A 22,288-nucleotide genomic window follows, 5' to 3' on the forward strand; every position below is an offset into this window, starting at 1 on the left:
TTGCTAAGCATGGAAGTTTTATTTATTTTGCAAACGTTTTGGTGCAGATAGTAAAGAAGGGAAATTACTCTGTAATTAATGCTAGGGGACTTAATTTGCTTTAAACTGATCTTTCTCATCTTAAACATTACATTTTGAAATTATACTCAATACATAAAAAGATTGTGTGTTTTACTCTAAGTGTACAGGGTTTTCACTTGGTTCATTCGCCCAAGTGGTCTTTTTCGGAAAATACTAAAATCAATACGACGAGTGGACTTTACAGATCTGTTGGCTGAGCCCTGAAGGTCATGGGCAAAAATCAATTGCGTACACATATTTATACACATTCAAAGCGCGTGCTCATATTCTTCGCGAACGCGAACGACGCCATTTTGTTTCAAGTTGTTGACCTGCCCATTCAATCCTATATTCAATGGACAATACACGATAACATGTGATGGAAAGTTGCAGAAGGAGACTGTTAAATATTTATTCAGAGAAAGATTTGTGAATGCCTCATCACTTACTGGATTATGCCCCAAATTGCCATAAAAATATCCACAGAATCAGTCGGAATTCACAGTTAAAAATTGTAAACTATGCGAGTTAATACCCTTGAACTGATCACAATGAAACGAAAAAATTTCCAGTCTTGACTTTTCTCAAAATGAAGTCCTTTTCACTTCTTACGACTAACGTTTAAGTACTTGTACTTGGCTCTACATGTTATTAGTTTAACAAAATACTAACTTTTCATATCAACTTTAAAACTATAAAACCAGAATGAACACAAAAGAGAAATTGAATCGACCGTGTCCTACTATATTCCTGGCGGGTGTAACTAAACTTGTACATCTATCTAGACCTAGTGAAAACGGCTAAATGTTGCAGTGTGATTGCGGCGATAGCCATTAAAAAGAATTTTGTTATTGCCCTTAAAGATTTTTTGAATGCCCAAGATACACCAGAATAGTATGATTTAAACAGCGTTCTCACTGCGAATACCGCAATTGATTTATCGCCCTTTAAAAAAGTATGTCCAAATGTTAAATTTTAGAACGTCAGTTAAGTAGCCACGATAGTGTAATGGATAAGGCAGTTTCTTCTCACTTGAACACGCAGGGTTCGAATCTGGTTAGGACTGCTTCTTCTTTTCTTTTTTTTTTTCTTTTTTTTTTCTTTTTTTTTTTTAAACGCGACGCTTTATAATAACAAATACAGAACACATTTTAATAATTACTTTTTTTTTTTTTTTTTTAAAGTGTATCACAAGTGAGTCTTGAAGGCCTTGCCTCTCTTGTTTAATTTGTGTTCAGTATGAAATGCGCATACTGTTTATTTAAAACAACAACAATACTGCACATAAAAATGATAACGCTTCCATTTTCATCTGCACAAACCGAAAGACTGAGAATGAAAAACAAGAAAAACCCCTTTCAAAAAATCCATTGTGACTCACTGGTGACACAACTACAGCGCACATCAGTCTGTTTATTTCTTACATAAAGTTTATTTAATTCATCGACTAGGACTAACTATGTTTTGACGTGAAGTAGATGCTAACGTGGTAGCGATAGCCTTGAGATTGCAATGTTTTTAAAAGCGAATATGTGAAATGCTTTTATTTGAGAACATGTGTTTATTACTCTTGTTTAATCAAGTAATTCACGTGTGTGGGGTGGGGGTGGGGGTGGGGGTGGGGTGCGGGTGTGTGCTGATTATCTGGTTGCGGTTTTCCGCAATTTATCTTTATTCTTATCTTATCTGTCTATTCAGATAATCAATGTGCAGTATAGTAGGCTATGTTCATAATTATATTCAAAAAATGTTTCTTAATTCTTTCTGTTTTTACATTAAGAATACTAGTTATTAGCTGCAGCGTGTGGATGTATGTATGAAACGGTATATGTGATATTTTTTACATTTGTATCTTCGTAATATTCGTAAAAGCTGTTGTTGACCTTTACAGTTATAGTCCCCATGTTGTTTACTTGTCTATGTCTTGCACCTGACCAAATTTCTCCAGTTGGAGATAATAAAGTTATTCTTATCTTCTTATCTTATCTTATCTTATCTTATGGCCGGTTAGTGATCCGCTGCCGCGACGGCCGGGGGCTCGGACTCGAGGCACCACTATAATTTGATTTGACTCGACTGATTCAGTCAGTTGAACTAACTCCGTTTATGTATGTAACTAGAAGATCGACACAAAGAAATGTTGCACCGGACATGAAGGCCGGGTTAACTGATCAGTGAGAGCTAGGGTGCATGGCATGCGTGGTAAAACTTGCACTAGTGTCCGGGTTTGTCAGTCTTGTTTTTGTTCAATGTTTCAACGAAACAACTGAACTGACGATACAAATAAGTACTGTTTGCACGTGCAGATGGGTTATTCTTGGCACGGTGTAACTGAGCAACTGATAAGGCATACCTTTAAAAAACAAAAGAGACACTAAAACAAAAACAAAACAAACAACTGAAACAAAACAAAACAAAACAAACAAACAAACAACAACAACAACAACAAAAACCCTAGCGCTGCATAATTACGCTTCACATCTGCCTCAGTAAATTCATGTAGATATTGAACTTCTGCCGAGACAACGGTACAGAAAAATAAGCCCAGCCGGAAGACTATGACATTAAACAAAATTTAAAAAGGAATGAGGATCGATTTAGCTTCAAAGCTGTATGGTCTTTTTTTTTCTCGTTTTTTTTTTTTTTTTTTTTTTTTTTTTTTTTTTTTTTAAATAACACCCACCATGGTAGTGCGAATTACTAATATCAGAAAAAAAATTGTCCGGCTTGAACTCGACTATGATATGACTGAGGCAGATGGACTGACAACGGTCCCTCGGCTGCCGCAGAGCCGGGCAACCCGGCGGGTCTCAGTCAATTATGACAATTTATAATCTCATAAAATATTATCATAGGCCACACCTATACCACTGGCGTTTCTTAGGCACGGATGCCACGTTGGTTCGTCAGCACTTACATGATGTGTTCCGGCTATGTCAATCGACGTACCTGTCGCGATCAGTCACTGACGTCAATACACACATCAACTATTTATATTGTTATGACTGAATAAGGAGTTTCAGTTTCAGTTTCAGTGGCTCAAGGAGGCGTCACTGCGTTCGGACAAATCCATATGCGCTACACCACATCTGCCAAGCAGTGCCTGACCAGCAGCGTAACCCAACGCGCTTAGTCAGGCCTTGAGAAAAAAGGTGAATAAATAATAGATAAGCTTACATAAATAAATAAATAAATAAATAATAATTATGATATAAAAAAGGTAGTAGTAATGGTAATAATAAAAAAATAATAATAATAAATAAATAAATAAGTAAATAAATAAGACAACAATGATGATAAATAAGCAAATAAATGTAAAACATGAAGACACACATTCACACATACACACACACATGCATAACAGATATGCACCAAACATGCAGTTTCACAGATATGAAAGCACAGTCAAATACATATAAACGTACATGAGCTCCAACACCGGCACACACACACACACACACACACACACACACACACACACATTACCCTGCACCTCCTCTACCCCCCTCCTCCACACACTCATTTCTAGTCTATGTATCGCAGCTTCCACGGCACACACACACACACACACACACAGATGAACACTTACTTGTACAAGCACACACACACACGCCCATATCTCCCACCCCCAACCCCACAGATGAATAAGGAACCTTCACTGACACGGCCTATACGTATTGATATACGACGGTGCTGAGCCTGCCTGCGACAAATGACACTATATACTGTCAACCTCTCCCCGAGCTGCCACCACTGTACAGCACTGAAATGTGACAAGTAGCCTGCAGGTATAATTTTCGGGGCGTGACTTCAGTTTGAGTGAACAGACACGGTGTGTATCAGTGTATGTGTGTGTGTGTGTGTGTGTGTGTGTGTGTGTGTGTGTGTGTGTGTGTGACGGAGAGAGAGAGAGAGAGAGAGAGTACACAACACATGTGCAGAACACAGGTCCATCACGAAATGTGTGTGCGTGCGTTCGTTCGCCGGTGCGCGCGCGCGTGCCAGTGCGTGTGTGTGTATGTCGGTGTGAGTGTGTGTGTGTGTGTGTGTGTGTGTGTGTGTGTGTGTGCGTGACGGTGCCGGAGAGAGAGAGAGAGAGAGAGAGAGAGAGAGAGTACACAACACATCAGTGCGCAAACTGAACTAAGTGTTGTTATTGTTGTTGTGCAGGTATATGTTCTACCTCAGTGATAATTCCTTGGAGTGATAACAGTACCTTCCCACGTCAGTGGTGGACAACTCAGTCAGACGACCCAGACTGTACCCTCAGTGGCTCGGCTGAGAAGAGGATCGACGTGCCACTGAAGGAATACCAGTCCAGTCCAAAAGACCGTGACTGACGGAGACACGAAGACAGGCTTCTCAATCCCCGTATTGATCTCCGCCACCCGGAATATCTATATCCGTGTATCAGTCTACCCAAGACCTCCATCCCTTTCCATCGATCCCTTCTACCACCGAAATACCGTCTGTCTGTCTGTCTCTGTGGAGTCTGTATCTCCGAAGCTGTCTGTCTGTCTCTCTCAGTCGTGAACGAGTCTATACATGTTCTCTGCCTATGTCTCCGTCTGTCTTTATTTATTCATAAGTTCATCTATTCAGTATTTATTTACTAGTTTGTTCCCCTCCCCCTCCCCCACCACCCTGCATTTCATTTCATTGTATATCTGCTTACTCCTTTTTTATGTTATACGTTTATTTGTTTGTTTATGTATTCAGTCATCTATTTATCTATTCATTAATTAACACTTATGTATCCACTATTTATTTGTTTATGCACCGCTTTTTTCACTCATGGCCTGACTTAGTACTTGGGTTACGCTGCTGGCGTGTAGCGTATATGGATTTGTCCGAACGCAGTGACGCCTCCTCAGTCAGTAACTGAACTGAACTGTGTCTGTCAGTGTCAGTCCCCGGCCCTGTCCCTCTCAGTCCTCTCTCAACCCGAACAGCTGACGATTCTATACTTGTTCTCACTGAGCTATGTATGCCTGCACTGGCATGACTGTTTCGATCTGTATCAGTCTCTGATCAAACTGAGTTAATGATGAATCACACTGAAGGCGTAATTAAAGCCTAATGAAACGAAGTCTGCCTGTCACGCTACGGCCGGTGATCAAAGCGTTGATTGGTGGAAAGGGGGGTGTTTTGGTTAGGGGGGCGGGGGGGGGGGGGGGGGGGCAGGTGGGGGAGAGAGGGGGAGGGTCAGTATAGACGCGCGGGTCAGTGAAGTTACACGGGCCACGGTGAGATTAAACCACCTTTGCCCTTCAAAGTCTTTTTTTTTCTTTTTTTTTTTTTTTTTTTTTTTTGACAGTCGATCGGAGATGGGCCGATGTAGGGTCATGTCCTTTTCGCTCATTTTAAGATAAAGTCGAGGTCTCGGCCGAAATTGCTCTTGGGTCAAAACCGCAGTGCGCATTCTCTTTGATTGGACAAGCACAAGGTAGATAACTGTGTACATTAAACAATGTTTTGTCCTCAACTGCGCCACTGAGTCAAAACATATTTTTGGATTAAACACCAGAACCACATGATTGATTTTCATACAACAAAACATGAAGATTCAGTGTAGGATCCGAGTCATGAAGGTAATGTACTCTCAGGGTAGAATGTTTGCTCAGTGGAAGAAAACAGAATGAAGAAGAAGACTGAAGAAGAAGAAAAGAAACCGGTTTAAAAACCGACATTTAGTCAACCCAGTGCAGCATAAAGAACACTAAATCATCGATTAATTGTCAACTGACACAGACAATGGACGCATTCATGGAAATCATAGTGAAAGACTGAACAACAGACACGTGACTGGACCCCCGCAAAATGTTGTAACATTATCTAAACTGTTTACAGTAAACAAAAGGCAACTTCAATGAAGTAATCAACTGAAACTCGTACAGAAAGATTACTCATCTTATGATCTTGAAAGATTTCCGCTTTAGGGGGGAAAAAAAGAAAAAAAAAGTCTCAGTTCATGCTGGTGACGTTTGTGACAGTTTACAAAGAGCAAATTACCAGCCGTCTCTGTGGCGCAATCGGTTAGCGCGTTCGGCTGTTAACCGAAAGGTTGGTGGTTCGAGCCCACCCAGGGACGTCGTTTTTTTAATTTATTTATTTTTCTAATATATATATTTTTTATATAACAATCTGTTTATTTGTTTAGGTTAGTTTTTATTGTCTTGGGTATTCTTTGTCGATGTCAGCAGGAAAGGACCATCGTCAGGTAAGTGGCTACCGGATCCTAACCATGCAAAACATTGCTGGAAAGCTCATAGAACGCATGATAGCCAGGAAACTTGCAAGGGATCTTGAACACCGGCACATTCTCCCTTCAAATCAAGGTGGTTACAGAACAGGCAAGTCCACATGGGAAAATGCAGTTGCTTTTGCATATGAGGTGTATGAAGGATTTCAAAGAAAAGAAGAGACACTAGCAGTAGCAATCGACCTTGAAGATGCCTACAATAAAGTCCAGTTTGCGCACCTCATGGAGCTGCTACTAAGGTATGGAGTAAGTTTGACACTGACAAGATGGATAGCAGCAGCGCTTCAGGAAAGAACCGTCGTCCTACGCCTCAGAGATTGGATGTCTGCACCTTCTAAACTGACTATCCATGGGACTGCCACAAGGGTCTCCGCTCTCTCCTGTCCTCTACAATGTCTACACGAAGGGCCTTGCAGACTTAAACAACAACGGAATAGCTCGGGTGCTTACTCTTGCGGATGATGGCCTGGTCTTCAAAACTTCGAAGGATGCTCAGGAAAGAACTAAAGCCGTCCAGAAACAACTAAACAATATTGCTCAATGGTGCAAAGACACAGGATCTTCCATCAATCCAGTGAAAGCCCAAAATTAATGTTGCTGTGCACCCTCAACAACAGAACCGCGAGCAAATCACCACCACCTGTGTCATTCGACGGGATTCAGATCGAGAAAACTGAATGCCTACCCTACCTAGGAATACACTTCGACAGGATGCTGACCTTCAGAAAACATACGGAAAATACTGTTCTCAAATGCAAAAAGGGCCTTTCAGTCTTAAAAGCAATGGCAACCAAAGGTATTGAACAACGCCACCTCTTCCTGCTATACCAATCACTCGTCCTCAGTGTGATCGACTACGGACTTGGGCTGACAACACCATCTCAAAGCAACCTCCTAAAATTAGAAAGAGTTCAAAATGAAGCTATGAGGCTGATCCTTGGAACAACAAAAGACACTCCCACAGAAACCATGCGATACCTGCTTGACCTTCCTTCAGTGCAGGCCAGAAACAAGTTAGAACAGGTCAAGACCTACTTCAAAGCATTAGAAAACCCTCAAAACCCACTGCATGACGCAGTCAAAGAACCAAAAGGCAGCCGTCTAGGTCGAGGAAGATCATGGATGGGGCAAGCAGAAGACACAATCCAGCTAGTATGCCGACTACAAGACCTGAAAGAAACAAAAGAATGGGAGAAAAACCCCGAAAACCTCAACCATCTATTCAACACAGCCATTTCACCCACTCTAGGAAGACATTGTCGGGAATGGCCAGAGGGCAAAACTGATGCGGAAGTGAAGCTACTCATAGAAGAAAACAGTAAAGAAGAGGACATCATCATATACACAGATGGCTCAGTCACCAAAGACTAATCCAGTTGGGGATTCACTGCGAAACAAAATGGAAAAACAATTAGGGAAGAGAATGCTGCCCACAAAGTCACAACCTCCAGCCTAACGATGGAAGTTGAAGCTGTGACAAATGTCCTCCAGTGGCTATCGTCCATCCGTACGCCCGGAAACCAACATGCCATGATTCTAACCGACTTAATGAACCTCATACAGAATATTGAAAACGGAATGGGAAGCCCAGAGTGGCATAAGGCAATGCGCAACTTTCAGATTAAAAAACTCACATGGTCATACTGCCCGGGACATGCAGGTGTTAAGGGAAATGAGCGAGCTGACAGACTTGCTGGTAACGCAACACCAACGAGCGACCTACATCTAGGAAAATCGGAAATCCTCAGAAAAGTCAAAGAATATCAAACAGAACAGGTACAAGGCCATCACACCATCGATCGCCTCAAAGAAATACAAGAGAGGCAAGGCCTTCAAGACTCACTTGTGATACACTTAAAAAAAAAAAAAAAAAAAATCCAAGCATTTTATGTATTGAGTATAATTTCAAAATGTAATGTTTAAGATGAGAAAGATCAGTTTAAAACGAATTAAGTCCCCTAGCATTAATTACAGAGTAATTTCCCTTTTTTACTATCTCCACCAAAACGTTTGCAAAATAAATAAAACTTCCATGCTTAGCAAAAGAAGTTCCTGTTTGAACAAAAAATGATAATAATGACTGCTCTTGTTGTTGGGTCAGAATATCAGATCAAAGTGCCAAGTTTAGAGAATACAAAAAATATAAATATAACAGTAAATGCAGTTTGCATGTAATTAGGCTTCATTTTTTATATTTTTTTGTGCTCATCCCAGAGGTGCAATATTGTTTTAAACAAGATGACTGGAAAGAACTGAATTTTTCCTATTTTTATGCCAAATTTGGTGTCAACTGACAAATTATTTGCAGAGAAAATGTCAATGTTAAAGTTTACCACGGACACACAGACACACAGACACACAACCACACACACACACACACACACACAGACAACCGAACACCGGGTTAAAACATAGACTCACTTTTTTTACACAAGTGAGTCAAAAAGCAGAGAGAGGGAGCGGCCGTAAGTCTAACATGAAAGGTAGAGCACGATGCTTGGGAAATCAAACAAATATCGACACTGCGCAAATTTCTTCAAAACGGAACAGAGTCTCTGTGGGCTTTTCCAAATACAATAGACTGAGCAACACACTAGACGCCACGTTTTTGGCATCAGAGATCTTTTCCCATCCCTCTTGCAGCCAATCAGTGGCAGCCTCTGTGCGTGTGTGTATGTGTGTGTTTTTGTGTATGTATGAGTCTGTGTGTTTGAGTGCGTTTGTGCATGCGCGAGGGTGTAAGTGTACACAAGTGTCAGGAGAGTTCTGTGCACGTGCGTATGTGTGTGTGTGTGTGTGTGTGTGTGTGTGTGTGCGAGGGGGGGGGGGGGGGGGGGGGGGGGGGGGGAGGGGGTAGTGAGGTATGTGAGTGTATGCATACCTACACTGTGGGAGCAACAGGATATTGGAACGTGCGGGTGTGTATATATATATTTATATCTTTGTATATATATGTGTGTGGGGTTGGGGGTGGGGGATATGGGCGTATGTGTGTGTGCTTGTACAAGTAAGTGTTCATGTGTGTGTGTGTGTGTGTGTGTGTGTGCCGTGGAAGCTGCGATACGTAGCCTAGAAATGAGTGTGTGGAGGAGGGGGTAGAGGAGGTGTAGGGTAATGTGTGTGTGTGTGTGTGTGTGTGTGTGTGTGTGTGTTGGGACTCATGTACGTTTATGTGTATTTGACTGTGCTTTCATATCTGTGAAACTGCATGTTTGGTGTATATCTGTTGTGCATGTGTGGGTATATGTGTGAATGTGTGTCTTCATGTTTTACATTTATTTGCTTATTTATCATCATTGTTGTCTTATTTATTTATTTATTAATTATTATTTTTATTATTATTACTACTACTACCTTTTTTATATTGTAATTATTTATTTATTTACTTATTTATGCACACTTATCTATTATTTATTCACTTCTTCCCTCCCTCCCCCCTCAAGGCCTGACTAAGCACGTTGGGTTACGCTGCTGGTCAGGCATCTGCTTGGCAGATGTGGTGTAGCGTATATGGATTTGTCCGAAGGCGCAGTGACGCCTCCTTGAGTTACTGAAACTGAAACTGAAACTGAGTTTCTTCCCTTCGACCATTTCTTTCTGTGTGTGTGTGTGTGTGTGTGTGTGTGTGTGTGTGTGTGTGTGTGTGTGTGTGTGTGTGTTATTTTCTACGTTACTCTATGTCTGTCTATATGTCTGTCCGTCTGTCTCTTTTTTTCCGGTTACTCTCTCTCTCCACTTCTCTCGCCACCCATCCCCCGCCCCCATCATTCTCGCCATTCCATTTGCTTGTCTTCTTGCACACTGAGCACAGTTCGTCATGATAAAAACCTCTTTTTGGCCGTATTTGTCGGGTGCCTGCATGGCTCAGTTGGGTGATCGCCGTTCTCACAATCAGAAGGCTGTGAGTTCGAGTCTCCGGGCACGCCCAAAATGTGAAGAGTAGGAATTTAGAATATAATAAGACAAAAAAAAAAAAAAAAAAAAAATAATATATCAACGTATAAAAAAATAATAAAAATAAACTAAATAAATAAAAGTCATGAAATATGAGCTGGTAAAACAGAAAAAGAACACACCAAAAACAAAACAAAAAACCCCCTGTAGAATGTTGTTAAAAAACAATCTGGATGAAAAATGAAACTTAATTTTTGGTTATTTTTTTGTTTGTTGTTGTTGTTGTTTTTTTTAGTGTGTATGTGATTTTGGAGATCCTCTTGAAATCTACGTAAGTGTGCCTCTGTGTGTGTGTGTGTGTGTGTGTGTGTGTGTGTGTGTGTGTGTGTGTGTGTGTGTGTGTGTGTGTGTGTGTGTGTGCCGTGGAAGCTGCGATACGTAGCCTAGAAATGAGTCTGTGGAGGAGGGGGGTAGAGAGGGTGCAGGGTAATGTGTGTGTGTGTGTGTGTGTGTGTGTGTGTGTGTGTTGGGGCTCATGTACGTTTATGTGCATTTGACTGTGCTTTCATATCTGTGAAACTGCATGTTTGGTGCATATCTGTTATGCATATGTGTGTGTATGAGTGAATGTGTGCCAGTCTGCATGTTTTACATTTATTGGCTTATTTATCATCATTGTTGTCTTATTTATTTATTTATTTATTTATTATTATCATTATTACTTTTTATTATTATTATTTATTTATTTATTTATTTATTTATTTATTTATGTACACTTATAGTTGACTTCATCAAGTTTTTGTGTCTTATACATATTATTATTAGTAGTAGTAGTTCTTTTTTTTATGTATTTATCTATTATTTATTTTCCCTTTTTTTTTCTTCCAAGGCCTAACTAAGTGCGTTGGGTTACGCTGCTGGTCAGGCATCTGCTTTGCAGATGTGGTGTAGCGTGTATGGATTTGTCCGAACGCAGTGACGCCTCCTTGAGCTACTGAAACTGAAACTGAAACTGTGTGTCTGCGTGTGTGTGAGAGTGTGTGTGTAATATGCACGTATACAGACCCTACTGTTTATGTTATATGTTTTTCATGGGGATAAGGGATGAGAGAATGGATAGAGAACAGGGTCGGTTTTGGTGGGGTTTTGTGTGTGTGTGTGTGTGTGTGTGGTTTTTTTTGGGGGGTAGGGGGCGGATAAAAGGGGGGGGGGGGGGGGGGGGGGGGGGGGAGGGGAGAGACAAAGAGAATCAGTGAACGGGAGGGCCATCTCCAGTTCATATATGGGAGACTATCGAAATATAACTTTCTCTGCTATTACCACTAAGTTTCTTCCCTTTGACCATTTCTTTCTCTCTCTCTCTCTCTCTCTCTCTGTGTGTGTGTGTGTGTGTGTGTGTGTGTGTGTGTGTGTGTGTTATTTTCTACGTTACTCTATGTCTGTCTATATGTCTGTCCGTCTGTCTCTTTTTTTTCCGGTTACTCTCTCTCTCCACTTCTCTCGCCACCCATCCCCCGCCCCCATCATTCTCGCCATTCCATTTGCTTGTCTTCTTGCACACTGAGCACAGTTCATCATGATAAAAACCTCTTTTTGGCCGTATTTGTCGGGTGCCTGCATGGCTCAGTTGGGTGATCGCCGTTCTCACAATCAGATGGCTGTGAGTTCGAGTCTCCGGGCATGCCCAAAATGTGAAGAGTAGGAATTTAGAATATAATAAGACAAAAAAAAAAAAAAAAAAAAAAAGTCATGAAAAATGAGCCGGTAAAACAGAAAATGGATACAAGAAAAAACCACCAAAAACAAAAACAAAAAAAAAACAAACCCATAGAATGTTGTTAAAAAAACAATCTGGATGAAAAATGAAACTTAGGTTTTGGTTGTTTTTTTTTTTTTTTTTTTTTTTTTTTATAGTGTGCATGTGATTTTGGAGATCCTCTTGAAATCTACGTAAGTGTGCCTCTGTGTGTGTGTGTGTGTGTGTGTGTGCCGTGGAAGCTGCGATACATAGCCTAGAAATGAGTGTGTGGAGGAGGGGGTAGAGAGGGTGCAGGGTAATGTGTGTGTGTGTGTGTGTGCGTTGGGGCTCAGGTACGTTTATGTGTATTTGACTGTGCTTTCATATCTGTGAAACTGCATGTTTGGTGCATATCTGTTATGCATATGTGTGTGTATGTGTGAATGTGTGCCAGTCTGCATGTTTTACATTTATTTGATTATTTATCATCATTGTTGTCTTATTTATTTATTTATTTATTTATTTATTTATTATTATTTATTATTATTATTATTATTATTACTACTACTACTACCTTTTTTTATATATTATAATTATTATTTATTTACTTATTTACTTATTTATGTATGCTTATCTATTATTTATTCACCTTTTTTTCTCAAGGCCTGACTAAGCGCGTTGGGTTACGCTGCTGGTCAGGCATCTGCTTGGCAGATGTGGTGTAGCGTATATGCCTTTGTCCGAACGCAGTGACGCCTCCTTGAGCTACTGAAACTGAAACTGAAACTTGCCCTTTTGTTCCTTCGTTTCAGTTTTTCCACAGCTTTTCTGGAATAAACCTTGACCTTGACCTTGATATTGACCTTAATACTGTACTTGCGAGAAGAGAGTGCTCTCCCTCTTGTTTTGGCAGACGACCTTGCTGTGCCATGCTGCCTTCTCGACTGGAAAGTCAGAAAGATCCGTCGGAGTCTTGTCAAAATTGAAAGAATAACAACAACACAGCCCTGTGATTTGTCAAGATGACTGACGTGACAGAAGTACATTCGAAAGTCTCTCAAATTCTGTCGCCAGCTGGATTTGAGGTGCATCCTTTCTTGGTGAGTCGATTGAAGAAAGCGTTTCATATCTCACGGTGGTTATGCATTAATTAACTGCACATAAACTAATAAATGGATCTTGAATGACATGTTCACCAGCACGTGCATTGTGTTTTGTGGGTATAAATTTGGCCGTGCCGTTTTGAACTTTGTTCCGTCTGATTAATAGTTTCTTTAAATGCTGCACTGCAGACTCTGGGTTGTTTGCGATGGGGCACTGGAATTTTTTGAAACGGTTTATATTATGTAATTTTAGTTTAGTATGGATTTCGATCGTTAGTTGATTAAGTTATTTACATGTTTTTTTTCTCTTCAATTTCATTTATTCATTCTTGAAGGAGCATTCGATTAGAATGATTGTTACCTGCTGTGTGGATATTTGCAGTTTTCAGAAAAATCAAATTTTTGTTCTCAAGTTTTGACTGAGGTCAGTGAGGGTTCAAATCACCACAAAGACCAAATGGGTACAACAGCCATGTATATAATAAACTCTACAAAAGAAGAGATGATGATGATGATAAAATCTCTTCAGTAAATGGAATAATAAACAAACAAAAAACAAAACAAAAAACAACAACTGTAACTTACGCTCCTTAAAAATAGGACAAAATATGTAACTTTAAAGCAATACTGCTGTTATAGTGCTTCGTATCACCTAACACTCAGGTGAATGAAATAACATTTGTCATATTTTTCTTGGATTGTCATAAGTATGCATGTATCTTTCCCTATCTCTCGGACAGAAGAAATGTGTACTTTCTCAAAAGTAAGTTCTATCTACATAGCACACAGCATCACAGCATTTTGTAAACAAAGGCTGTACCTTGTTATAGTCAACACAGAAAACAGCACATGGCATGCATCACACTGGCTGAAATATGCGGTTGAGATCCTTTGATTTATTAGATAACATTTCATTATGATTATTGTTAAGATGATCAGATGAGATCAGAGAAAAGGTTTTTTTGTTTTTAAACAGTTGTACATTGATACACATGCATGTGCATGCACACAAACACACAAACACAAACACACACACACACACACACACACACACACACATGCGCGCACGCGCAAACACATAAATGATAAACATGCACACATGAAGCACATTATACGCACACCTGCATGTACCACCATCTGCTCCACATTTGAGGTGTTTCTTGTTGCAATTTGTTGAACAATATATCAGTTTCATGTGACTTTACAAGTTTGTAGTTTATTATAATGTGGATTTTTGTGGTTATTTTATTATCAGTTGTTTTTTTTTGTTTTGCTTTTTATTCATCGTTTCAGTATTTTTCCACTTACACTGTTTGTTGACATTCTAATGATTCAACTCATTCATTTATGAATGCATTTATTACTTATTTTCCTTTCTTTCTTTCTTTTTTTTCTCTATCTACTTATCTGTCTATCAGTCTATCTGTCTATCTATCTATCTATCTATCTATCTATCTGTCTAGTGTTTGTCTATCTATATATCTATCTGTCTGATCTATCTTTCTATTCAGTATCTGTTTGTTCATTTATCAGTAGTGATTTATATTCCTCATATTTGTTTTTCAGTGCAATGAAGTTAATTCAAAATGCATAAAGGCCATAATTAGAAAGATATAATGTTTGTGCAATATTAACACTTTTTTTCTTCTAGTTCAAGCTGCCAGGAGGAATAATTGTAAACATGTATAAATACAGTATACTAAATAACATGCACAAAAAAAAACAAGTTATTAACTATAAAAAAAAAAGGAAAAAAAGCCACAATTTACCTGACTTATTTTGTTATTATTATTTTCTCTTTTTTTCTTTCTTTCTGACTTTCTTTCTGAATTTATTTCATGTCTGTGAGATATATGTACAGGTCGGCTGGTATAATGACTTCCTGTCCAACAAGACGTTTGCCCTGCCCTACCCCGAAGACACTCTGGCCTTCATCGTAATTAGCACGCCCACCATGTTCGACAAAGCGTTCAAGCCCTTCATCTGCCGCCAGACCTGCGACCAGCAGAGAGACCTTGTGGACGAGTGTATGATCCATCATTTCAACTTGATCAAGGAGGTAAGGCTTGGTAGAGAGTGGTGCTTTATTAGGGTCCAGTCACTGTGGTGTACGTGGCATACGTCCCACAGTGACTGAAACAGAATGGGTGAAATAAATTCCAAGGGAAAAAATATATTTGTAGAAAATGTGATATGAGTATTGTTGGTGATTAAATTATTTTTATTTCATCCTGGAGAGTCCCTGTTTTTCTGATGTTTGTGAATGAGCGTTACCGGTATGAATACTGTTGGTGATGAATTTTTATTTCATTCTGGAGTCCAGTTTTTCTGATAAGAGTGTTACCCGAAGAATACTTATGTCCAGAATCTGTATTCTCATTTGTTACTTGTTTTCCGCAGACACATAAAGATAGAATTTCTAAGACCATCAATTAACCGCTGTCAGTTGTTTCTGAAAGATAGAATTTAAAAGACTCTTAATTAACCACTATCAACTGTTTCTGCAATGTCTTTTCATTGTGGTTGGTGACAGGCGTTTCCATCAGAAGAGGTGGAGACGATACACGACTTTGAGTTGACGCCAACACGACGTCCCAAAATTCTGGTGCAGACAGCTGGCCATGTTGCTGGAGCGGCGTACTACTACCAGCGCAAAGACGTACAGCCTGACCCCTGGGATGCTAAACAGGTGGGTCATCATCGTCAAAATGATGATGATAATGACGATGATGATAGTAGTGGAAGCTGTAGTAGCAAACAGTCAGGAGTTCAGGTAACTTGCATAATCATGAGACTCTGACGCTTTGAAAAAGGAAAGAATGCACTGTGTGTTCATCAAGAGGGTCCTTGGAATTTTCTAGAATTTTAGGATGAGGGCAGAAAATGAGTGAAAAGCATGTACCATAGCTTTTGAGGGATGCCAGGAAGGCGTGCAACAAGATGAGTTTTTTCTCTTCACCACTTGTTTCCCCAGAAAGCTTGGAGATTATGACTGAGGATGTGTGCAGCAAGGCAGGTTTCATCAGAAGGTGCAGCATTACAATGACCCACTGGAGCTAGTCTGGGACCCCATAGAATTACGGTAAAAGAGTATTTGGTGTCCCCAGGATTTTGTTGTTCTTGACGTAATAGGAATTGCAAGTGAAAAATGTGATAAGTGTTGCAAGTAAAGACCAGGGCTTCCTACATTTGGTTTGCCTAGAGAGTCCATGGGATTCCCACTCTGGTGTTCTAGGGAGTCCTCATGTGGTTCTAGAGAGTCCGATCAGTCGCAGGTCAAGAAACTATTCTTTCATCCAAACACACCACACACTGCCTTTCAGTCAGCTCACATCACACACAAATACACACTGAATGGGTGAAAGAGATAGACACACTTGCACACACTCACAAACACTCCCCAAACTTAGAACAAGAGAGACACATGCACACGCACACACAGAAAAAGAGAGATACACATGCACACGCACAGTCACACACACAAGAGGGAGAGAGAGAGGGAGATATATATATGCACATTCAGACACACACACCACTCACCCCCTTTACACACATACAGAAAGATGGACAGCACATAGTGAGTTAGAAAGATTGAGAGTAGTGAACCACTGAAAACGAAAAGCCATACAAGGATGATTTTTGAAAGTTTGTCGATCCTGTCACAAATGCACTTATTTCCCGGGAGTTGCTCGATGACCTGGCTGCGAATTTCACATGAATTCTGCACTTCATTACATGTGCGTCTTTTGTTGTACTGCAGCCATTTGAATTCTAACTCTCATGAACGTTGACAAGTGCGGCTTTTCTGTTTTGGTGATCCGTCCCCTAAGCTGGCTGATCGATATCGGCTGATTCAGAATTAGCCTTTTCGTCTTCTTTGCATTTTGGAGCGTCAAGCCACGATAGCGGAGGCAATCTGATTTCGAACTGTGTCACAGAATACTCGACAAGCCTCGTTGTGAGCATACCAAAATGGGCAACAGTTTTCTGTAAAGGGAGATAAGACAAAAGTAATGAACTTTGCAGCAGTCACCGATTTCGCGAGGATAAGTTGCCAACCAAAAACTGGTGAGATGAGAAGAAGGAAGCACTGTTGTTCGACCGTGATCATACACATTTCAGTTGACACCAGTTTTATAGTGCATCCCGCAGACTCCCTAGCCAAAACTGTTGTGCTTCCTCTCTCATTTTAGAGAGTCAGGGACGCACATATGTGCGTTAACAGAAGTCCTGAAAAACGATAAAAATTGCAAGATAAAAATGCAACAAGAATTGCCTTTGCTTTGTAAGAAAACTGCAAGTAAAAATGTGACAAGAATTGCTATTGGTTTGTAAGTAACGTGTTTAAAGAATACTGACATGTCATGTTGGGTGACTGTTGAACAATTACACTGAGTTGGATTGTTTTCAGTAATAATTGTAAGGATGAATTTGAATGTATATGTGTGTGCACACACACATACACACACGTACGCACACACACACACACACACACACACACACACACACACCACTCTGCACACACACACACACACACACACACACACACACAGAGCAAGAAAAATTAGTTTTGCTTAGCATACCAGTGGATTCTCCACATGATGCATAAGAAAATCTGTGTAACTCAAACCCAAATCCCTATCTGATAACTCTTCAGAATTGAGTGTGTGACCCGTGATCAAAGCCCTCTGATGGTAACACTCAGAAATACAGAGGATGCTTCTTCCATTATTTCAATTACATTTTTTTGTGTGTGTTATTGTTTTTGTTTTGTTTTGTTGTTTTCTTCGTTTTTTAATGTTGGACTCACACTGATATATATATATATATATATGTATATGTATATGTATATATAGATATGTAAAGATATGTATGTAAATTCAAGAATATGAATTTTTTTTTATTATTGTAAGTGAAAGTAGTTGTGTATAAAAAGAAAGAAAACGTAATCAGTATCATAGACTGTAAAATGTACTGCAAAATAAAACTGACTTGAAAGAAAAATGCAATTAAGATAATTCAAGAGGGCATTGTCTGCATGCTTGACAAATCTTTGTTAATACCTTCCCCTTAAAAAACAACAACAACCCAGTTATTGCTAATATATTTCTCCACCCCCCCGACCCCCCAACCCCTCCAGAAAATCTGCGGAGTCAGTGTCCACCCCACGTACGGGGGCTGGTTCGCACTGAGGGGTGTGGTCATCTTCAAGACGGTGCGGCAGCCGGAGCTGCCCTTCCGGCGGGCGCCGGACTGCGTGCCTGGGAGGGAGGGGCGGATCCAGCTGCTGGAGGGCTTCAACTTTCACTGGAAGGACTGGACCTACAGGGACATCATCCGAGCTGAGGAGAAGTACTCAGAGGAGCAGTGCCGCTACTTTGAGACCCTACCCAAGGACCGCAAAGGCATTGTTGAGGAGATCCGGGCAAGTTTTTCGTCAAGCTGAAGTCTGGTGGTGTGGTGTTTTTTTTTTTGTTTTTTTGTTTTTGTATAGGTGGGATGGTGGATGGATTGGGGTGGGGTGGGGAGGAGGGGTGTGTGAAGACCTGCTTGAAAGATGAAGCTTTTAAAATAGGAAGTGTAAATCAGTAGGTTTTAGTTTTTGTTCTGGGTTAGGGTGATTGGTTGTGGGTGGATGAATGAAGATCTGCTTGAAAGAAGTCTCTTTTAAAGTAGGGGACCTTCCTTCAGCTTTCTCCTTCTCCCCTCCCCTTCCCCCAGCCCCTCCCCCCCCCCCTCCACACACACACAACACATAGGAGTTATGCAATGTTGAAATGTAAGCAGAAGGTTTTATTTTTGTGTGTGCTTATTTTGGTGGGGTGGGGTGGGCTTGGGTGTGTGAATGGTCTGCTTGAAAGAAGTATCTTTTAAAATAGGGATCCTTCCTCAGCTCCCTCTGTCTCTTTCCTCACACACATACAGCACATATGGGAGATATGCAATGCTGAAATGTAATCAGATGATTTTTGTTTGTTTGTTTGTTTATTTTGGTGGGGTAGTGTGTGGTCATGGGTGGATGAATGAAGACTTGCTTGAGAGAAGTGTCTTTAAAAAAAAAAAAAAGCAAACCCTCTCTCAGCCCACCCCCTCCCCTCCAAACAAGCACACACACACACACACACACACACACACACACACACACACACACACACACACACACACACACATTTGCATTCAAGCATGGGAGCTATACAATGCTGAAATTGTAATCAGAAGGTTTTACTGGTTTTGCATGTGCTTCATTTGGGGACTTGAAATTATCTTTGTCATCTGTTTTGAAAATTTCATTTGTTTATATTTTCATTTTTTTGTGAAGGAAAAATGGTGAAGATTTGTATCTGTATGTTTAAGTAGCAGTGGGATGTTTTGACATGTTTTTTTTTTCTTCTATTTTTTGAATTCTGTTTTATGTTGCAGTCTCTATCTTTGCAGCATATCAGGTCAGATAGTGGCTTCTGTGAGAAGCAGTTTGTCACAATACGGAGGGAATGTGATGAGTGTGTATAGCAAACCATTCATTATTCTGTTGTCTGTCTCTGTGTGTGCCTGTCCTTATTGTGTCTTTGTGTATGTCTGCACATGCTTGCAGGGAAGTGCAAAGAAAATTTCTCTTGATATTTTGATGTTATATTTTTTTGGAAGTATGTTTATTATTTTTATATCTTTGATGAAACCACACTGTAAGTTTTGCTGCCTGATTTCAGATTCTTGTTTATTTATGGATTATGTGGCACTTGTATGTTGTGAACATGATTCTTGATGTCTTTTTACTGTGTAACAAAATCAGCAACCACATCAGAGTATCTTATTGAGGTATTTAGTTATTTTTTTAAAATTGGCAATTGATCTTTTGTGTTTAAGCTTGATTAGGTGTCATGACTAACTCATAGAGAATGGTTGTTACCTGAACAGTTTCTGTGTTCGGGGACTGCAAGTCTACATTATGTGCATGACCCTTTTTACCTCATTATTTAGGCAGTTATACTGTGTTTGTCAGACATGTGCGTGCTGGGGTTATGTTCTTGTTTCTTAAACCCACTGAATGGCGACAGATTATGTTTATCAGACATGTGCATGCTGTGGTTGTGTTCGTGTTTCTAAAACCCACAGTATGTTGACAGGTTACGCGAGCATCAATGTGTGCATTCAATCTTAAGCGTTCATACACACACCAGTGGGGTTCAGGCACTAGCAGGTCAGCTACAATCTGATGACATGGCAGATCAGGAAAATCTCCACCCTTGAATTACCAGGCCTTGTGACTGGGACTGGAACCCAGGACCTTCAGATGGAAAGTCCAATGCTTTAACCAGTTGGTTAGGTTGGTATGCCCCTTGACTTGAACAGTTACAGTGTGTTGTTTTGATAAGGTGAAAGAGGAGTGTGGCAATAATGGCACATTGGATGAGAACATAAAACGTTTCACTGCCATGTTGGTATTTATTGGTTTTGATATTGAATACTTTTACTCTGTTGTGTCGGTTATTCCTGAAATACTCCCTGTGTCAGTATCGTCATTATCATCACCATGATCATCATCATTATTATTGTTATTACCATTGGCTCGAGAACATTATTGCCATTGTCTTGTTAATAGTTATTGTTAAAAAAAAAAAATCAGTATGATGTTTTGTTATGATATGATGATCATTTCTTCTTGTTATTGATTTGTTGATAATTATAATGATGAGGGTATGACAACATTGTTGCAGTTGTAGTTCTGAATTCCTACCATTATGACTGATGTGATTAGCAGCTTTTTTTTTTTGCAAATAATTTTCTTTGACATTTTTAGGTTGCCGTAGAAAGTGATTGCAGCATTTACCATTATTTATGCCAATTGTTTCAGCATTGGTCCAGTAGATTTTTGTCAATTGCTCAAGATGATTTTGTATTACCATACTGTAAACATGAAAAAAAACACTGCTACTACTAGTACTGTGTGGTTTCCTCCGTTGGGATCGACGAGGACCATCTAGTCATCCTGGGGGTGGGTGGGTTGGGCTCTGTGGGTGAGCAGATAACTGGTCAGGCCAATCCGCGCCCGGAAGGTTCTGACGTAGTGTGGACAGGGGATGGTGGCGGCTGTCGGGGACTTGCTGGCACTGCTTTTCCTGGCCTGTCTGCATTGCTCTGCTGCAGCGATTCTGTTGGCCTCACAGGATTTGGCGCCTTTGTGGACAGCTGAACGCCACTTTGGTCTGTCCATTGCATTCAGCTCCCATGTGTCGTGGCTGATGTTGAAGGCCTTCAGAGAACCTTTCATAGTGTCTTTGAAGCGCTTCTTTTGGCCTTCATGGGAGCGCTTGCCATGTTGGAGTTCGCCATACAGCAGTTTCTTGGGGAGCCGGTGGTCTGGCATGCGAACTACATGGCCTGCCCAGCGCAGCTGTGCCTGCATCAAGATGGTGTAGATGCTGTGCAAGTTTGCACGAGTGAGCACCTCTGTATCAGGGATCTTCTCTTGCCACTTTCTGCCGAGAAGTTTTCTGAGGCTGGTGGTGTGTCACTACTAGTACTAGAGAATGGAAGAAAGCAGCGCATGATAATTAATTTTATCCACTTGACTGCTTCGTACAAGTATGCTTGTTAGTGAAGGGCTGTCACCTCGCCGAGAGAAGACAGAGATTATACAGGTCAGGACGTTGGCCATCGTTTGTGTTTTGATTTCTTTCTCCTGGGATTGCTTTATTTCAGTGCAGGAAAGTCAGTGAACCAATGATATCTAACAAGTGCACAAAAAGTTGTGACTGTCTTTCCTTCTCACGCCAGTCTCATCTTGCTTGAGCAAGGCACTGCGGTTAAGGGGTTAATGTCTGTCTGTTTGCTTACTTGTAGTATCTTTCTTCTTCTTCTTCTTTCCGTTACATGACCAACATCGACTTGCCGATGACTCTGTCGTGGTTCATGCATGCTGGGTATTTTCGTGTCTCCATAACCCACCGAACACTGGCATGGGTTACAGGATCTTTAACGTGCATATTTGATCTTCTGCGTGCATATACACATGAAGGGGGTTCAGGCACTAGCAGGTCTGCACATATGTTGACCTGGGAGATCGGAAAAATCTCCACCCTTTACCCACCAGACGCCGTTACCATGATTCGAACCCGGGACCCTCAGATTGAAAGTCCAACGCTTAAACCACTCGGCAATTGCGCTTTTTGTTTATTTCTTCATTTCTTTCTTTCTTTGTTATCCTTCTTTGTTTCTTTGCTCATTTATTTC

General features: G+C 40.5%; 1 protein-coding gene and 1 non-coding gene across 2 annotated transcripts; both read left to right on the forward strand.

Annotated features, from left to right (window-relative positions):
* Positions 1–6,077: 6,077 nt before the first annotated feature.
* Positions 6,078–6,151, forward strand: Trnan-guu (transfer RNA asparagine (anticodon GUU)). Its single transcript has one exon. It is a non-coding gene; the product is annotated as a tRNA-Asn (tRNA).
* A 6,721-nt stretch (positions 6,152–12,872) lies between these two features.
* On the forward strand, positions 12,873–20,976 carry LOC143295015 (cyanocobalamin reductase / alkylcobalamin dealkylase-like). Its single transcript, XM_076606551.1, has 4 exons — positions 12,873–13,054; positions 14,919–15,116; positions 15,591–15,746; positions 18,198–20,976. The coding sequence occupies exons 1-4, from the start codon at positions 12,977–12,979 to the stop codon at positions 18,501–18,503; spliced, it is 738 nt and encodes a 245-aa protein (XP_076462666.1). The 5' UTR covers positions 12,873–12,976; the 3' UTR covers positions 18,504–20,976.
* The last annotated feature ends 1,312 nt before the right edge of the window (positions 20,977–22,288 follow it).

This window comes from Babylonia areolata, chromosome 20, assembly GCF_041734735.1.
Source record: "Babylonia areolata isolate BAREFJ2019XMU chromosome 20, ASM4173473v1, whole genome shotgun sequence".
Taxonomy (NCBI): Eukaryota; Metazoa; Mollusca; class Gastropoda; order Neogastropoda; family Buccinidae; genus Babylonia; species Babylonia areolata.

Bases quoted from the DNA above. Each gene is read 5' to 3' on its own strand.
- LOC143295015 (XM_076606551.1), top strand. From the start codon at position 12,977: ATGACTGACGTGACAGAAGTACATTCGAAAGTCTCTCAAATTCTGTCG. The intron at 15,117-15,590 runs GTAAGGCTTGGT...GGTTGGTGACAG, and splicing joins ATTTCAACTTGATCAAGGAG to GCGTTTCCATCAGAAGAGGT. The intron at 15,747-18,197 runs GTGGGTCATCAT...CAACCCCTCCAG, and splicing joins ACCCCTGGGATGCTAAACAG to AAAATCTGCGGAGTCAGTGT.